The following is a 19635-nucleotide window of genomic DNA, read 5'->3' as shown; positions in this document are numbered from 1 at the left end:
TGATAGTTCTGAGAGTGTTGGGGCCAATTTTGTAATTGCTCTTTGTATTCTTTCAAGTTTTTTTATACTTGGTGACCACATCGTTGCTGCATATTCCAATCTTGGTCTTATCAAAGTGATTAGTATTTTCTTCACCATTTTTTCATCCAGGTATGCAAATGCCACTTTGATTGTTCTTATTAAATGATAAGTTTCTCCAAAAATCTTGTTTATATGTTTCTCAGGTGACATATTATTCATAATAATGACTCCAAGGTCCTTCTCATTTTCTACTTTTTTTATTCCTTCTTCTCCCAATTTATATGATCCTATTATTCTTTTTTTTGCTTTTTCCCAATTCCATTATACTGCACTTCTTACTATTGAACTCCATCTCCCACTTCCTACTCCATTCCCATACTTTATTGAGATCACTCTGTAGCGACTCACAATCTTCTTCAGTGTTCACTTTTTTCAACAATTTTGCATCATCCGCAAAGAAGCTCATATAACTTTCAATTCCTTCATTCATATCATTAATACATATAACAAACATTATTGGGGCCAGAACTGTTCCTTGTGGAACACCACTTATCACTTCATCCCAATTAGAGTGTTTGTCTCTTATCACCACTCTCGTTTTTCTTTCATGCAAGAAGTCTTCCATCCACTTCAGCATTTTGTCCTATATTCCTCCTGGAGTTTCTAATTTTTTAAGCAATTTCTTATGTGGCACCTTATCAAAAGTTATTTTCAGGTCTAGAAATGCACAATCAGCCCATCCATCTCTTTCTTGTATTACATCTATTAGCCTTGAATAGAAACACAATAAATTTGTGACGCATGATCGTCCTTGTCTAAATCCAAATTACCTTAGATTTAGTACGTTTTTTTTTTTTTTTTCAAATGCCTTACCCATCTAATTTTGTTCATTACTTCACAAATTTTATCTATCGTATTTGTAAGAGAGGCCGGTCTATAGTCTTTCTTGTTTCCCCCTTTATATATTGGTACTATATTTGCTCTTTTCCAATCTTCTGGAAATTTTCCTTCTTTCAGTGAACTGTTTATTAGACTATGTATTTTGTCTGTTTGTTCATTCCTACGTTCTCTAAAAATCCAGTTTGCCATTTCACCTGGTCCATACGATTTTCTGACATCGAGATTACTCAAGTGTTTCATTATTTCATTCCTTGATATTTCTATCTCTTTCATAGGGGGGACTTTCTCCTCCCATTCGATATCTCTAGGTTGTATATTCTCCCTTGTAAACACCGATTTAAAATGCTTGTTCATAATTTCTGCCATTTCTATTTCCTCTGCGTATTCAACTCCTCCTTTTCGTAGTTTCTCTAATTCTTGTTTGTTTTTCAGTTTGTTGTTTACAAATCTGCAAAATAGTTTTGGTTAATCTTTACATTTTTCTATGACATCTGTTTCGTATTTTCTCTTTTCTTCTCTGCACACTTGTACATATTCATTTCTATAACAAGTATATATTTTTCATTTTCCAGGTCTTTTGATATTTTTTTTAACCAAGCTTTATCCCTTTTGTCTTTTAACACTCTACATCTTTTGTTGTACCAGCACTTTACATATTCTTTTTCTTGCTTTTGTCTTGGAACATACTTTTCCACTCCTTTATAATTTGTTGTCAAAATATTCCATTTCTCTTCTACTGTTGTTTCCTCTTTGTGTATTCTTTCCCAGTCAGCTTTTTGAAAGAATTCTCTTATCTTATCAAAATTTGTTTTTTCATACATCATACTTCCTTGTCTATATTGTTAATTTCTTTTCATGTATTTTTCCTCATTTAGTTCCAGTTCAACCAATATGTGGTCACTTTTACTTATTGGTGTCTTACATTCAATCTTGTCCACTATTTTGGATTCTGATATGATTGTTAGGTCCAGTCTTGATGGTTCTTCCTCATTTCTATACCTAGTATTCTCTTGTATCCATTGCGTCAATTTATGTTCTATAATCATATCAAGTAGTACATTTCCCCATAGGTCGTCTCCACCCTTCACTGTCATCTCTTCCCAGCAGATTTCTTTACAATCAAAGTCACCCATTATAATTATTCTTCCTCCATCTTTCATTATCTTATTTAGTGTTATCCTTGTGTCTTCTAACATATTTTCGTGTTCTTTCTTTTTCCATGAAGCCGTTTTAGGAGGCACACATTTTACTACAAACTTCCTACTTTTCCCAACATTGTCGTCCACTTCCATCATAATCATCTCTACTCTATTCTTTCCATATGTGCCATTCCTCACATTTATATTCTTCTTAGTGAGGAACATAACTCTACCCCCTCTCTGTTTCTAATCCAATAATTATATGTACCATCTCCTACACTGTTGGATGGTAGTGGACCTTTCAATTCAATTTTGTCTCTACAATTCCCATTATGTCCGGTTCTTTTTCCTTCAGGTAATCATTCAGTTCGTTCAAGCCTGTTATTAAGCCATCTATATTTGTGTAAAACACTTTTAATTTTCTGCTACTTCCATTGTGCTTTCTGTTTCCCTTCTGTTTTTCTCTTCTATGAACCATTTCCTCACTTTCATATTCACTACTCTCCAATAGAATTTCTCTTTTTCTGACCCTGTTCTTTTCTCGTTTTCCCTTAGTTTCTTGTCTTTTTGTTTTCTCCTGTCTTTCCTCTTTATCCATTTCTCTTTTAATCCATACCTGTTTATATTGATCACTGTCTGCTAGTTTTGTTTTTTTCTAAGATATCCTCCGCTGTTGTTTGTGACCTGAATTTAACCTTAATTGGTCTGGTCTTATCTGTATTGTATTTCCCTAGTCTATATATTTCTTCTATTTCTTTCCTGTTTCTGGTTCATCTTCTTGGGGCAACTGGTACATGAGCCTCGTTCTGTTCAATTTCCTGGTTGGCAGTGACACGTTCCAATATAATGGGAAGTAGGGAGGGATCATGCCTTGCTTCTCTACCAAGAGATATTGATATTGATACTGTTGCCTCAGCCTCCTATTTCCTTATGCTTTACAAGTATAGCTACGATATCCTCTCCCCCCCTGTGTTGCTGCCCAAAAAGAAAATCAATTCTGTATGAAAATGTCATATTCAGAATTAAGAATGTATTGAGCAGCAACACTAATCAGTTGTATTTTAGCGTACACTCTACTTGAATGGCCGTAGATCTACTTTGTATTTAAAGGTTAAAGCACACGAAACAAGATATTTACCACTGCTATCAGTTTGGGCACTCTGCTTGCGCTGGTGTGTTCACTGAATCAAGAAAGAATAATAATTTTTCTACTTTTGTGATTGTGACCATTGCAGGTAGCGAGACGATCATAGAAAACGAAGCTCTATTTTCGATGAAATGGATGAAGATTTTGGACAAGTGTTTAACCATTGTGAGCATTGTCAACCTCATCTTGCTCATGTTGGCCATGGGCACGGCCACCTACTGGCGAGAGGTAGGTCCCTCTCTCTCTCTATCCTTCTATCTGTGTGTGTGTGTGTGTGTGTGTGTGTGTGTGTGTGTGTGTGTGTGTGTGTGTGTGTGTGTGCGTGTGTGTGCGTGTGTGTGCGTGTGTGCGTGTGTGTGTGTATTCACCTTGGTCTTTGGATCACGTGTTGGACTCGTGATCGACAGCTATTTCCCTCCCGGAAGAGAGCTCAGAGCTCATATGACCGATCTATGGGTAATGCTATGACCTTGCACACACACACACACACCCAACTCCCCGCCCACGAGAGTCGGAGTAACGACCCGAAGCGCAGCGATACCGAAATAATTTCGGCCCTGGGCAGGATTGGAACCAGGTGCTGACGTGCCTCCGTGCTGACAGTCCAGTACTCTATCAACCGCGCCACCGGTTTTGTGTGTGTGTGTGTGTGTGTGTGTGTGTGTGTGTGTGTGTGTGTGTGTTTTCATTTAGACGGAACCCTGAGAAAGTAGTGCATCTTTCGAATTTGGGCGATTTTCTTTGCATGTTAGTTTCAAACGGTTGGTTTGAATGACAAACCTTTTAGGAAACAATTGCCTTCGTATAACTCCAATGATTTCTCTAAATTCCTAGAAGTGCCCAACTGCCTTCAAACCAAGACCAAAATGATCTTTATCCTCTTTCTCAGTGATAATATTCTCCACAAAAATAGTGAAAAATGCAATATTTTAAAAATCTGTACATACTGTACAACGCTTTGAAGGTCTTCGGTCAAAATAAGATTTTCCACTCCAGCATGATAATAGTTGCAGAAATATGCAGAAAGGAAGTCACAAGTAGGCTTTCATTTGGCATATAAACCTTTGGGTTTTCAATAACCCTGAAAGGTTAAACTCCAAGCCACTATTTTTCAAGGGCACTAGATAAAAAGAAGAAGAAAAAAAACCCTGCAGGTTATTGTCCTGAGACACATCAATCGGTTTTATTCAGCTAAACAAAGAGACTAGATCAGACTGGAGTCTCGATCATTCGGAAACTCCTCTTATCCTATTTTGTTTTTCACTACTCCCACCATCCACTCACTACACGAAGTGGACTAAGATATAGTGGGGACGGTAAAAATCAATGTAAGTCACTGAGGCAAGATTTGTAGAGGAAACTTTTCATAAAAGTACATCGAGGCTATCATCGTTGATATACAATTACCTTCGTTTAAGAGTCCAACTTAATTTTTTCACTTTACATCGTGAGATGTCAAAGAGTGAAACGAGCAAAAGTAATTAGATGTCAGTATAAAATGTATAAGGGAATGTTGGTGAATGTCGAGTGAGAAAGGGAGGAACAGAATAGGAGTAAAAGTTATCTATCAACTTCATCTAATACGACGCAAATCCTTCGTTTCAGTTGATACTCCATGCGAAGCGACCTGTAGGGTGCGTCATCGGTATGGTCAGCCAGTTTGGCATCCTTCCTGCCGCAGGTTTTGGGCTTACCATGGCACTCAACATGACGCCCTACGAAACCTTGGGGGTTCTCCTCGTCTGCTGCAGCCCGGGAGGAGCCTTCTCCAACTTTTTTACGTACTGGGTGGATGGAGACCTAGCTCTGAGGTAGGGCAGCCCTCTTTGAATGTGTGTGTGTGTGTGTGTGTGTGTGTGTGTGTGTGTGTGTGTGTGTGTGTGTGTGTGTGTGTGTGTGTGTGTGTGTGTGTGTGTGTGCGTGTGCATGCATGTGTGTGAGTGTGCACGCGCGCGTATGTGTGTATGTTTTATCTAATAGTTTTTGTCTAACTGTAATATATATTTTTCCAACTCCATCTAAATGTATCCATATATCATTACTAACCATTACATGTCACATGCCTGACACGTGATCCACATGCATAAAAGAAGGTGCCGACAGACAATGGCCTCTTGCAATATCTCCAATCTTGCTGACCTTCACATTCCCAAATTGTAAACACTTGACTCAAACATACAACACACATCACGCCACCTCCCAACGGAAAGTTACATAACTACATAATTATAACTGTAAACCATACACCATGTCATGACACATTCACTAAAACTAAATAGATCCATAGCAATGCAATTAACACCCAAATAGTATTGTATACATCCCAAACCTATGATCTAACTGCTAACCTTACTCGTACACAAGATAGGCACATTCACATATATATACGAGGTCTGTCCGGAAAGTATCCAGCCATTTACAATTTCAAGAAGTGCTTGTAACCTAAGACAATGGCGCCCTACTCTCCTTCAAAGTAGTCCCCTTTGGACCTCACACACTTCTTCCAGCGTCCCTTCCACTTTTCAGAACATTTTGCAAAGTCCTCTTTTGGGATCTTCATCAGCTGGCTCGTCGCATTTTTCTTAATTTCATCTATGGACTGGAATCTCCTTCCTTTTAATGGTGATTTTAGCTTTGGGAAAATCCAGAAATCACAGGGAGCTAGATCTGGGCTGTAGGTGGTCTGAATGAGGTGGATGATGGAATGTTTTGCCAAAAAATCAATGCACGACACATGAAGAATGAGCAGGTGCATTATCCTGATGAAGGATCCAGTCTCCACTTGCCCACAGCTGCGGCCGTTTCTTCTCACTGCATCCCTCAGACGGCGAAGAACATTGATGTAATACTCCCTCGTTATTGTTTGGCCTTGAGAAGCGTACTCGCAGTGAACAACACCCTGATAAAAACAAAAAATATTAACATGACCTTGACTTTGCTTCGACTTTGCCGTGCCTTTTTCGGTCGTGAAGACGCAGGTGACTTCCATTGCCTAGACTGGGCTTTTGTTCCTGGGTCATAGCCGTAGACCCACGACTCATATCCTGTTGCTATTTCTTTCAGGAAATTTGAGTCATTTGTAGCAGCTTGAAGCATGTTCTGTGAATTTTTAGCACGAAATTCCTTCTGCTCATGGGTCAGGAGACGCGGGACGATTTTCGCCGCCATGCGTGTCATACCAAGATCTTTCGTCAAAATCTCTGAAACACTTGTCCGCGGGATACCAAGATCATCTTCTAATTCTCGGACTGTCAATCGCCGATTTTCATCTACTCGCTCAGTCATTGTCAATGCGACGGTCAAACAGTACACATCTTCACTCAACTGTGTCTGACCGGTAACTGAGTTGTCACATGGGACTAGGGCCGCTCACGCATACGCAGTAGGGCCTTCTGTCAGTGTCCGTCCACTTTTGCTAGGATTGCACTACCAGTTCTGCAAACATTCATAATGGCTGGATACTTTCTGGACAAACTTCGTGTATATACATACACACACACACACACACACATATATATATATATATATATATATATATATATATATATATATATACACGCACACACACACACACAGTACTCTACCTTAGAGGGAGTACCTGGTAACTCTCCCCGAAGGGGATTACATCCCCATGCTGTAAATATATCTTTATTACAATAAATCTAGATAGCCCGACGAGGATTTACATTCCCTGTCACAGGTATAGCCATTCATTTATTACATAAACTATCCAAGGAATTGAGACATATATGCATAAAACTGTATTTCTGACATCCTTCAGACATGTGGTCGTCTTCAATTTGTTCCCATAAACTCGTGATACCTTCCGGTCCCATGCCATGAGATTTTTCTGTCAGCTTTATCTACTTCCTTTATTACCTGAACACAAGGATCATGCTACTTTTTTCTATAATACTTTCTTTCAATGATGGTATATCCAGTGCTTTTCTTATCTCTTAACACGTTTTATCTATATTGTTGGGAACCAGCTTGGTCGCTTCTCTGTGTTCTTTTGATTTTGCTCATATTTTCCAATTTATGTATATTCTAGGTATTCCACGATTTTCTTATCATCTCGTCCATGTTGTCCATTTAGTGGAAAACCACCTTAATGTTTGTCAGTAATCTGTATGTTCAACACGCGATTTTGCAGGTCAGGTGAGAAGGCAAACGTGACCAGTATTCCCAGATCCCTTTCTTCTTTTGTTTCCGTAACTTACTCATTTCTCACTGAGTCAATGATGACCCTTTTGAGACTTGAACCATTTCCATTACTTTGTATTTCTTGGAGTTTAAGTTCATTTCTTATAATTGGCTCCATACATGTGTATAGCCCAGCTCTTGTAACAATTTCCAGTCTCCCTCAAACATTTTAAGGTAGCTTGTCGTACTATCAGTCATGGTGCTAAAACTGACCCTTATGGAACTCCGCTACTCACCGCGCTTCATCATGACATTATATCCTTCATTATTGTTCTTGTATACTGCTCTCTCAGGAAATACTTTATCCAATACAATAGCTCCCTCTAACTTCTCCGATGTGCTCTAAAATGTGTATGTGTTAGTGTTAGTGGAGTATGTATGAGCCTAGATGCTGAGAGGGAGATATATGTAGAGGATGTGGGTGTGCATGCTACGTGTGGATTTGTTACCATATAGTGAATAGTAAATATGATTTTAACTGCAACAGAAATGCCTTTCCTCTCGATCAAAATACACTAATCTTTAGAGACGTTTCCTTTGTCTCACTATATGTGTTTTTAAAACTTGTTCAATAATATGCATACAACAAAATAACAAATTCTGTCACATGCGTATGTGAGAATATCACCAGTTAAGCCGAAATTCGCAACCAAGCTTTGGTACACCTAATCTACAGTATCTTGATGACTACTACCTCCTCACTACTGGCGTTTGGGGGTATGCCTTTTAATATGTGGCTCTACACGCAACGGTGGTCGGCCCACGAGCTGAAGGTGCCCTACATGAACATCCTGACTAGTCTCTCATTCATCGCCATCCCAGCGGGAATAGGGATGGCCATACGCAGCTACAAGCGAGTCTTGGCGGAACGGATCTCCAAGGTATGTCATGGTGCTATATAGTTGCTCTGACGAATACGTGACCTTTCTGGGACTTGAACCATGGAGTATGTGATTATGAACCCACGTTTGAACTACTTAGTGAGATGTAATGACCATGCTTAATCACGCAGTCCATTGTTCGAATCCTAGTAGGGGCAATAATTGATTTAATTACGTGCTTTTTGTAAGTGACCTTCGTTCTATATACATATAGATACAGATGCAAGTCCCGATCCTCCGGTCCCTTGCCACATGCCATCTGAGTCACGAAACAATACTCAATGAATACTAAGCATTGCTATCTGGCAATAGTCCCTTTATTTCACGACTGTTATTTCATTTTCCTGCAGGTTTTTCCTAGTCTACAGAAACAGATCTCGCTAAAGTGAATGGTCTGATTTAGATGATTCATGGTCCACTTTCCAGGCCTCGAAGAAACGCTACTCACAGCTCCATGTGGATTCTTTCCACGTGTCCAAACCATCCCAATACTCTTTCATCCACCCTACCTCCCAGCTCCCTTACCACCCCTGTTCTCCTCCTCACCTCCTCATTTCTCCCTCTATCCAGCCTAGTAACCCCCATCATACTTCTCAGATATTTCATCTCAAACACATTCAAACTCCTTCTCTCTTCCTCTTTTATGTTCCATGTTTCTGCCCCATACAGTGCTGTCGGCACAATCACTCCTTCATTCAATCTCCTCTTAGCATCCATTCCTAAATGTATATTCCTCATTACACTTTTTAATCCACCAAGGCATTTACTCGCTTCTCTCAATCTACATTCTACCTCCACCTCCACTCCACCCTTTCCTGCCACATTCGCACCCAAGTATCCAAAACTATCCACTTCCTCCAGTCGCTCTCCCTTAATGCTCACTTCCAGTCTGCTGCCACTTTCACCCCTTGTACATCTCATCACCTTACTTTTACCCACATTTATCTAATGATAATAATAATAATTTATTTAATAATAATAATAATGATAATAATAATAATAATTATAACGATAATAATAATAATAATAATAATGATAATAATAATAATAATAATAATAATAATAATAATAATAATAATAATAATAATAGTAATAATAGTAATAATAGTAATAATAATAATAATAATGATAATGATAATAATAATAACAATAACAATAGTAATAATAATAATAATTATAATGATGATAATGATAATAACAATAGTAATAATAAAATTAATAGTAATAATAATAATGATAATAATAATAATAATGATGATAATAATGATAATAATAATAATAATAATAATAACAATAACAGTAATAATAATAATAATAATAATAATAATAATAATAATAGTAATAATAATAATAATAATAATAATAATAGTAATAATAATAATAATAATAATAATAATAATAATAAAGCATGTACCGGGAAAAAATTCTAAAAAGGGTTGCGAAAAAATACATCAATTCTCCTTCAGAGAAAAAAAAAATATATAAGGGATGTATAAAATAAAACATTTTATATTTGGTTCTCGCAGCGAAACGAGCGCGCCACAGTCCAAGTACCCCTGGAGTAGCAAGGACGGCGAAGCCGGTGCTTGTAATGATTTAAAACTCTTTAGTTTTTCACATGACTTCTGTGTCCACGAACGTACGTCACTGTGTTAATGCAGTTAGCTGATCTCCGACCTTTGTTGCAGATGTGTAGCTTTGCGGCGTGGATCACAACTTCGTTCGGATACTGCCTGATCATTCTCACCTCCTGGCATGTGATCATCAATTCTAATCTCTGCGTGGTGGTGGCCGCTGCAGTCGTTCCCATAGGCAGTGTCTCCCTGGGCTATGCTGTGGCCAAAATCCTCTGTTCCGTAAGTGTTACCAGCGTTATGTTATGCTCCTGGCTCCTGTGGGGCTGCAGGTTTCCAGAACACACACACATGGAAACAAACACACACACACACACACAAACACACACACACACACACACACTCATGCGCGCGAACACGCTCCTATCTGGTTCATTTGTTCCCTTTCCTCTCCCCTCCCTTTTTGTTAACCTTTCCTCACTTCTTTCCATATGCCCGGACCACCTAAAAACTATCTCATTTACCTTATCTGACAGTTTTGTTTCCGTCCCCGTTCTCTGCATTACCTCCATATTACCTCACACTATCCTTTTTTCTTTCTTTTTTCTTGTAGCACCTATCACGTTTCTCAAACACTTCATTTTAAAAATGGAAGAATACACAAAAGAAGCTAAAAAGGATTTAGAAAACTGACCAAGCTGATCGACGAGGCTACTGATCGGCTCTCGCCAACCTATCAACAGTCGTCTCCGGTTCGCAGGGAGAATGAAAATTAGGAGAGGTTTAGCTGGACAACGGTGTTAGTGATCGGAGAGCTAATAAGAGAAACCATTTTGTTAAGTGTAGTTGGAAAGGCTAATGGGAGGGTTTTACTTGGGAGAATTAAGAGAGGAACAGAGGGTTTAGGAAAGGTAGAAGTTACGTGGATCACAATTTTATGGTAAAGGAGATTTGTGAAAAAGTTTTAGGAAAAGGTAAGGATGGTTTTTGGGCCTTTATGGATTCAGAGAAAGTTTATGGCAGCGTAGGCAGGAAGGTACTGTGGGAGGTATTGCACATATATGAAATTGGAGGAAAGCTGTTAAGGGAAATCAAGAGTGTTTGTGGGAGTTGTAGTACCCGTGTTAGAATTGAAAATAGAGAGAGCGAGTGGTTTGAAGTAAAGATAGGGCTGCGCTAGGGATGTGTCATGGCTGTTCAATGTGTACATGGATGGGATGGTGCGGGAGGGAAATGGGAGGGTAATGGGCAGGGGATTAGAGATGGTTAAAGGAAATGGAGAGAAGTGGGAGGTGAGCTAGTTGTTGTTTGCTGACGACACTGCTTGTGGCAGGTTTCAGAAGGGGGTTTAAGGCAGTTAGTAATGGACTTTTGGAAAGTATGTGATAGAAGAAAGTCCAAAGTAAATGTAGGTAAAAGTAAAATGATAAGACGTACAAAGGGAGAGGATGGCAGTGAGTTGGTTGTAAGTCTTAAAGGAGAGAGACTGGAGAAAGTGGATAGATTTGGTTATCACGTGTGACAGGGAGGGGAGGAGTGGAGGTGGAGGTAAACTGTAGATTGAGAGAAGCAAGTAAATGCCTTGGGGGATTAAAAAGTGTCATGAGAAATAGGCATTTGGGAATGGATGCAAAAAGTGGATTATATGAAGGGGTGACTGTGGTGACGACAGCTAATAGGGCGGAGACTTAGAATTTAAGAGATGCAGAGAGAATTTTAAATGTGGTAGGGATTACAAGGTTCTATAGGGTAACGAGTAGGTGAGGAAGAGAGCGGTAGTGGAAAAGGAGATGACAGATAGGGTTGATGTAAGAGTAATGGGATGGGTTGGACACATGGAATGGATGAGTAAAGAAAGATTAGTAAAAGATGTGTGGAAAGCAGAGGTGGGTGGAGTGAACTAGAGGAGATGACCAAGAATGAGATGAATGGATAGGGTGAAAGGGGCTTTGGCCAAGCTGGAAATATTTGTTGAGCAAGGAAGAGAGAAGGTACAAGATAGGGTTGAGTGGAGAATAGCTGTGTATAGATGATACTGTGCAAAGAAAGGAGGGGGTTGGGGATGGGGGAGTAGTGAGTGGTTATGTGTGAATCATATTTTGGCGTAGCCCGAAGAGATTTCTCTCCCTCTTCTTTATTTTCAACATGAGGGGATGGAGAGAGGGGGTCGCCAATTAAGTAAAACGGCCTTGCTTTGGATATATCGTATCTTGTTGTATTATTTCTGATCCAGGACAGTGGGCGGGAGGCAGGGATGAACCTTCATCCACGAGGAGCTAAGATAAGAGGGAGGAAAGGGTGGGAGTGGGTAAATGCGTTTTGACTTAGCTACCTCCTTTATAAGGGTGAAAAGGCCTTTGGTATATAGGTAGATATATTATTATTATTATTATCATCATCATTAAAATCGGTATTACAATTATTGCTATTATAATTTATTTCTTAATTCACTATGTTATGAATCCGATTTAGTTTCTTTCACAAGGTTGTGCATTCCATGTGTGTTCTTGTCCACAGACCCTCAAGGTAGCGCGCACGATCGGTATCGAGACCGGTTGCCAGAACGTCCCCGTGGTCATCAGTGTTATCGTCCTCTCCTTCTCCGAGTTCAAAGTACAGTATCTCAGCCATATCCTTTATGTCCAAATGAAGATATTTATGGTGAACAGTTGGGGTCTGAAGTTTATGTGTACAGTAAATTGGTTCTGATGTATCGTGGGTGAGGTTGGGATGTCCGCAATTGTAATATATATTTATAAGACAATCTCCTTGACAGTGTCTGATTGATGTCGCTGTTCACTAGCGAATTTCTCATATATATTTATAAATGTTTAACTGATGCAAGCAGCAATCCCTGGAGAGTTCCAAAACTTCTCGAGTCGCAGACGACAAACGAGGGACAAATATCTACCGTTGTTGAATAGCTAAAATATTTCTATATTTACTTTGCCTTTAATCAAACTGGTATTTTTGTAAATAAAATTGTATGGATGCAACATCCCAAATGTATTTTGGTATCTATCTATCTATCTATCTATCTATCCATCTATCTACCTGTATATCAATAGGCTTCTACCCCCAAGGCATGTCCACCTATCACTCACCGATTTCCCTTTTATCTTAGCTCATTGAGGATGAAGGGTCATCCCTATCTCTTGCCCACTATCGGGTTGATAACAATGCAGTAAGGCGCAGCTCATTCACACCAGGGCTCGCCGCTTCATTTTACACGGCACCACTACCACCTCGCCACCTCATGCTAAAGTGAAGACGATGAGAAACCACCTTCCTTTCTAAATCTCGCCACCACATTTCATAGTCCTGAATTCCAACTACAGACTCGGAGGCAGTTGATGGTGTTCCCGACCCTGTACTCTGTGACTCTGGTAGTGGAAATTATCGCCCTCATCATCGTGTACCATTGCTGGCGGTGCACCCGGCAACCCGCGGTCGAGAACTCCAAGTTGGTCGTCGAAAACACCGTCCCTCGGAAGGTACTCTCTGCCCTTTTAACCCGGAGGGTTCTCAACAAGGGGGAGGGGGCTGGAAGACCCCCGTAGAGGGTTCCAGGGTGAGGTCGGGGTTAGAACTAGAGATTTTCAGACTCAAACTAGTGGATTGATAATTAATCTTTTTCATAAAACACAATCCAAAGAATTCTACAACCTACATAGTCTTCAAGTCATCGCACTTTTTTATGTATCATAGATTAGATTAGATTAATAAATTAAGTGGGGAGACGACATTCTAACATATGATGAAATAGGTACAGGCGGTCAAGGGGAGGGGGATTTCCTTAGCTGATTGAAATTGCCTGGCACCTGACGAAATGCTCATGTAAGTCGAGTTAGTACTGAAAGGATTAATCGACAGTTTTTAACTCCTTTAGAGTTCAAGCGTTCTCTTTAGGTTATTCAAATTAATTTGCCTGGCGGCAGAGAGAATAAACAAAGTTGAATAAGGACCCTACACGATCAAAAATATTGTGTAAATAATTAATCTGCATTGCGCAATATTATTGACAATATAAGGATAGTATTGAAGACCCCTGTACATGGACAGTACTTCTAAGTTATATTGTGTTCAATATGATAATAATGGGTGACGAATAGGTTGAAAAATTATATCGGAAGAAAAGTAATGAAAATGGAAGAAATTTACATTAGAGCCCGGTATAATAAAATGGCTAGTCTGGTTAAAAATAATATGCTCAGAACGAAACTTAACTACAAATTATGGTTGCCAGAAAAGACAGGCCCAATTAAACCCGAAGAGGATATCTTGATTGATACAGAGGAAAAAATGAGCGAGGCGTTTAATAAATATTTTCTTAAAGTATTTACAAAAGAGAGGTTAGATATAGTACCCCAAGTTTGTGTAGAAGAGATAGACTAACATCTGTATTAGCAAGTAAGATAATACCAGATAGATTGACCCAATGGTGCAAAATTAACGGGTCCTAACGAAATCTTTTCGAGTGTTAAAAGTGTAAATTTGAATACTGTAAGGAATTAACGAAAGGATTTAGTAAGTCGGTTGACATTGGATTTGTGCCTATTTCTTGGGGACAGGTAAATGCTGTTCCCGTGTTTCAAAAGGTTGATAAATCCTCTATGCTCAACTATAGACCAATCATACTGACACAGGTTAAAGGTTAAATGAGGGAATCATTAATAGCAGATGTTATCAGAGATCATATCAAGAGGCATAATTTGATTCGTAACTCGCAACATGGGTTCACCAAGAATAGTTTGAGTGTAACTAATATTCTATCCATTTTTACTTTAATCTCTCCAAGATGGCACTACGGGTTTCATAACCGTCTATATTTGTGATATGTCAAATAATCTAAGGGCACTGTCTCCTTTTACTGTAGGTCTTATTGTCGAATGTATTCCCAATAATTTTAACCTTCCAGTGGCAATGATATTAAATTTACGTCTACTGTAGACGCCCCTTTAAACATTTTGCTCGTGTTTCGTTTGTTTTCTTTGACTTACACTACAATGTGTATATATGTTTGTCTTTACAATGATGCTTTTTTCCCCCTGACGCGACAACTCTGGAGAAATTAAACTTAGGTTACGCTGTACCAAAACGCCTGGAATTGGAGTGCACGCTATTAACGATCCACAGAAACCCAAGTCCCCCCTAAACACTAACACCGTAGAAAACGTTAATGTAATGTGTGTGTGTGTGTGTGTGTGTGTGTGAGATAGAGAGAGAGAGAGAGAGAGAGAGAGAGAGAGAGAGAGAGAGAGAGAGAGAGAGAGAGAGAGAAAGAGAGAGAGATATTCACCATGGTCGAGAATCACATGTTGGGCTCGTGATCGACAGCTATTTCCCTCCCGGAAGAGAGCTCATATATGACCGATCTATGGGTAATGCTGTGACCTTACACGCACACACACACACACAACTCCCCGCTCACGAGAGTTGGAGTAACGACTCACAGCGCAGCGATATTGATGTGTGCGTGTGATTCACCATGGTCTTAGATCACATGTTAAGCTCGTGATCGACAGCTATTACCCTCCCGGATGGGAACTCAGAGCTCATATCTGCCCGATATATGGGTAATGCTGTGACCTTACACACACACACACACACACACATATATATACACACACGCACGCACGCACGCTCACAAAACCAACTCTCCGCCCACGAGAAATGGAGTGCCGTCTCTCAGCGCAGCGGTACTGAAATTATTTCAGCCCTGGGCGGGATTCGAACTCGAACCAGTGGAGTGAAGGTTGCGAATGATACCACTGTACCGTCGACCCGCGTGTGCGTCCATATATACGTGTGTATGTGTGTGTGCGCGCATTCCTTAATGTACTAACAAGGTCCATTGTATGCTTTCAGACGTCAACAGTGAACAACAGCAGTGTCAAAGAAATCAACCTCAGGTGAGAAATTCCCGTCCTTTGAAATGAGAATGATTCACATCTAGTCCTGGTCCACGGGTAGGAAGCAGTGAAGGATCACGTTTGGTTTCCTCACTTGAGAACCAGAGAATTCATCAAACCCACAGACTCGTGTCGGCATCCTAGGAAGCGATTTTTTTTTTTTTTTTTTTTTTTCTTCACTGACCCAGGGCAGTGGACAAGATGCAGGGATGACCCGTCATCCAGGAGGTGCCAAGATAAGAGGGAGGGAAGAGGGTGGAGGGGAGTGGAGTATGTAGGGAGGTAGCCCTTACACAGGCTACCTCCCGTGTAAGGGTGAAAAAGCCTTTGGTATATGTATGTATGTATGTATTTATGTATCTACATGTGTATTGCAATAGGGCCAATCAGCACTATTGTTGTCATTTCACATTCATGACGTCATCGGCAAACATTCATATGTATTTGTTGATATCGCCTATCTTTCGCACTTACGTGCAATTGATTATCTTCGGCTATCTTGGATTGGATTTATTGGTAATAGAATATACAGATACACAAATACAATGTATACAGTTAGAAAGCTAGCACAAAAATAAACATATATGTGGTAAATAGAGACGCTTTAGAAGTAGTTGGTCAGGCACTTTATTAAAGCTTGTCGATTTAAAGTCTTTGATGTGATATATTTAAATTTCAAGTTAGAGAATCGTGGCTAGTATTATTTACGTACTGTAAAACAGTCCCACGTTTTTTCCTACTAACTCTAGACTAGGGGATAATTGTAGCCTAGGCTAACCTAACCTAACCTAATCAAATTGATCTTTTGTTTTAGATGCTACTGCACTGAAGAAGACCGTTTTTATATCTTTTTATTTCCGCCTAGTAAACCAGATATTACGTTGATGTTTTTTTCATTTAAATAATTTGTATTTACTTTTTCACTGATATATCACATAGGTTTGTATTTTTCTCCCCTCACATTATCTATCACAAGTCATTTTCATGTTTATTCCAGTTTTTCCTCAGCCCAAGTGGCTAAATCAAAATATTGTCAAGGTATCCGAAGATAATCGGTTGCACACGAGCTCGAGAGATTGACGATATCAACAAATACTGTATGTGGGAGGCATTTCAGCGCTGGTAGGATGGGAATGAGGGATACAGAAGGAATACTTAAAGGAAGAGTGGGTTGAGGAGTTTAGTCACTAGTGTGGCAAGAGTTTGTGACATGGGTACTGGAGTTGTTATAAAGTCGAAGTCATGTTCGATTGAATAAGATTGGTAGGGGACCAGTCCCCTATACTATATAGATGGCATCCAACATTTTTAATTTGCTTACATCATTACAGTGGGCGGAAACTAAAAAGTGTTTTTAACAAAGTGTTCTCTAAGACTGAGATGTGGAAATTTAGATGGCGTTTCATAATTGCTCCTTGTTGGTGGATTGTCATTGTTTGCTAAGGCTACATGTCGAATGGCCAATGTAGGGCGTATTAATGGATTCACAGTTCCCAGAGGTACAATAGTATTCGTAAATTACATTGATCCTTAGACATAACCCCAGGTCTATCGTACAAGTTGTTCCTCATAACCAGCTAGGTTGAATGCTCTTATGAAATATGATTAGTTTTAGTGGAGTACCGACGTGAGTTTCAAATAGTGGTTATTAGCAGCCAGGACTGATCAACAAGGCGCATGATTCAGTACATCGCGAGGTGCTCTGGAATCTTCTGTGGGTCCATGGGATTCTTTTAAGGATTCCCAACCTATATTTCGGGACAGAGTGCTGTGAAGTATGGAGGAGGCGTGCTTGGCTTCTTTGGAATTAGTCCAGGAGTGAGGCAGGAGTGCATTCTCGCCCAGATAACCTTCAACAGCTGCATGGACAGAGTTGTCAGTCAATGATGTTGCGGAGTACACATTGACAACAGTAAGGTCAACTGCCTTGCTTTTGCCAGTCTACTGAAGTCGCAAAATATCCTGGTTACATACCTTTAGTCACTTTATAGGAAGGCGAGATCGCTGGAACTCCAGGTTTGGACAAAGATCAAGGTCCAGGCGTTTGGGAGCTTGCCTGGTAGTAAATTTTAGTCTATTTATGTATGTGGAGTGGACACTGAGGTCTTGGAGAGCTTCACTTACATTAGTAGTACAAAGCATAACAGTAGTGGGTCATGTCAAGAAGTCTTTCAATGGGTTGGTATAGACCATGTTGTTGTGAATTCATTCATTATATATAGCACTGTCGATATTTATGAAGGATGACTAAGATTCGAATCTTTAGGTCTATTGTACTTCTGTCTTGCTGTACGGCTGAAACATGGATACTAAATGCAGACTTGAAAGAGGAGTTTCGACATCTTTGATACCAATTGCCTTTGGAAAAACACGGGGTTAGCTCTGATGACTTCGTATCAAATCAGAGCCTGCTTTGTAAAACGCAGTCAAGGCGTATTACCAGCATTCATGAACATCAACTCAGGCTATCCCTGATGTTGGTATCACGCACAGGGTTATTTAAACTAAAGACAACTCTCGGGGGAGGAGACGAAAGGGATGTCTACAGAACTCATGTTTGGTCAAATCAACTGATTTTGCCAAAAACTGTTGAGTTTGGAAAGGGTGGCACCATAGGGGGTTGTTGGGGGGGTAACCGTAAGGAAATGGCGTCGGCATGTGAGTGAAGTGACGCCCCTCTCACGATGTTTGCTTTCCATTGATGATAATATAAACCGTATTTCCCCCTTTTTTCCAGGCACTTCGAAGAGCAGTACGACGATGAAATGGCCTATCCCCTGTATCCACAGTCCGCAACAGAAAAATCAAAGTAAACTGAGATCTCAGTCCCTGTCAAAATCCATCTATCCCCTGCATTGGCCCTCGGCGTGCCCTCCCCTTCCGAGGGAGAACACGACCATGAACGAAAATGACGAAGAGTCAGCGTCGGCTTTACAGCGGCACTGTACCCATCGGCCAAAGTGATCTGGATGTGGACGATGGTCGGTTTTCGACCAGTATGAGGTCTGATTCCTTCCGTCGGAATCAACATTGAAAGCTGAGCAGATCCTCAGGTCCTACACGATCAATAACAATGCACAATAATTTATATTACATATGCAACTGATGGAGTTATATATGGGGGGGGGCAATAATTACGATTCAATATACTGTGTCAGTGATATTGATCATGTAGGAGCCACTTTTATTTTAGTATAGTCTAAAGCTGAAATGTTACATGATCACCTTATCTTATGGTGTATATATTCTTTTAGCGTTAATGTCACGTCCTTGGCGTGAATAGAATTCTGTGGTTGTGCTGTGTCACACCCTTGTGTGAATAAATTCTTCTGTTTGTATTTCTAAGCATGTCTGCATAAATATGATGTATAATGTATATTATAATGTATATTCCCTAAAATATTAAACATTGCGCAACACCCGTCTGTTGGGGGCGCGCTTATACGTCCTGTCAGATACCTTCAAGCTCAGAAACGTTACACATTTTGGTGCGAAAATTTATTTTGTTTTCTTGCTAGTTGGAGGTATTTAAAATACCTGCTTAGGATACGTTTTGGCATCCCAGGAAACGTAAGCATTCATTCCCGGGCTATAAAAGTCGAAGTGGAGAGCGACCCAAGGGAGTCAATAAACAGAGTTAATAGAGAAGAGAAGCAGAGAGAAGCAGAACGCAGAAGAAACAGAGAAGACAAGAAAAGAAGCAGACGCCCAGGGCCTATCTGAATCTACGTAGAAATTATTCTACATTCGTCGATTACGACAACTCCACAAAATAATTCCTTTGGACCACAACGATTGCCCAATCTCCACGCGTGTTTTTCCGAATTGTTTCGGACATCTCCAGACTGCTGCTGGACT

General features: G+C 39.9%; 2 protein-coding genes across 2 annotated transcripts in view; one reads left to right on the top strand and one right to left on the bottom strand.

The window, feature by feature from the left end:
• Window positions 1–18590, top strand: part of LOC143021840 (ileal sodium/bile acid cotransporter-like) — a 23100-nt gene extending 4510 nt beyond the window's left edge. Inside the window, exons 2-9 of the mRNA XM_076179607.1 lie at window positions 3296–3435; window positions 4813–5018; window positions 8087–8291; window positions 9980–10147; window positions 12383–12478; window positions 13204–13359; window positions 15734–15777; window positions 18515–18590. Of these exons, the coding sequence (XP_076035722.1) occupies window positions 3296–3435; window positions 4813–5018; window positions 8087–8291; window positions 9980–10147; window positions 12383–12478; window positions 13204–13359; window positions 15734–15777; window positions 18515–18590 (1091 nt within the window). The remainder of the gene's footprint in view (window positions 1–3295; window positions 3436–4812; window positions 5019–8086; window positions 8292–9979; window positions 10148–12382; window positions 12479–13203; window positions 13360–15733; window positions 15778–18514) is intronic.
• Window positions 1–19635, bottom strand: part of LOC143021811 (uncharacterized) — a 217647-nt gene that overhangs the window by 150359 nt on the left and 47653 nt on the right. The gene's annotated exons all lie outside the window — the stretch shown is intronic.

This window comes from Oratosquilla oratoria, chromosome 43 (genome assembly GCF_046742065.1).
Source record: "Oratosquilla oratoria isolate Oo_2021 chromosome 43, ASM4674206v1, whole genome shotgun sequence".
NCBI classification, from domain to species: domain Eukaryota; kingdom Metazoa; phylum Arthropoda; class Malacostraca; order Stomatopoda; family Squillidae; genus Oratosquilla; species Oratosquilla oratoria.
The sequence above is the reverse complement of the archived record's forward strand: the minus strand, read 5'-3'. Positions and strand labels throughout refer to the sequence as shown.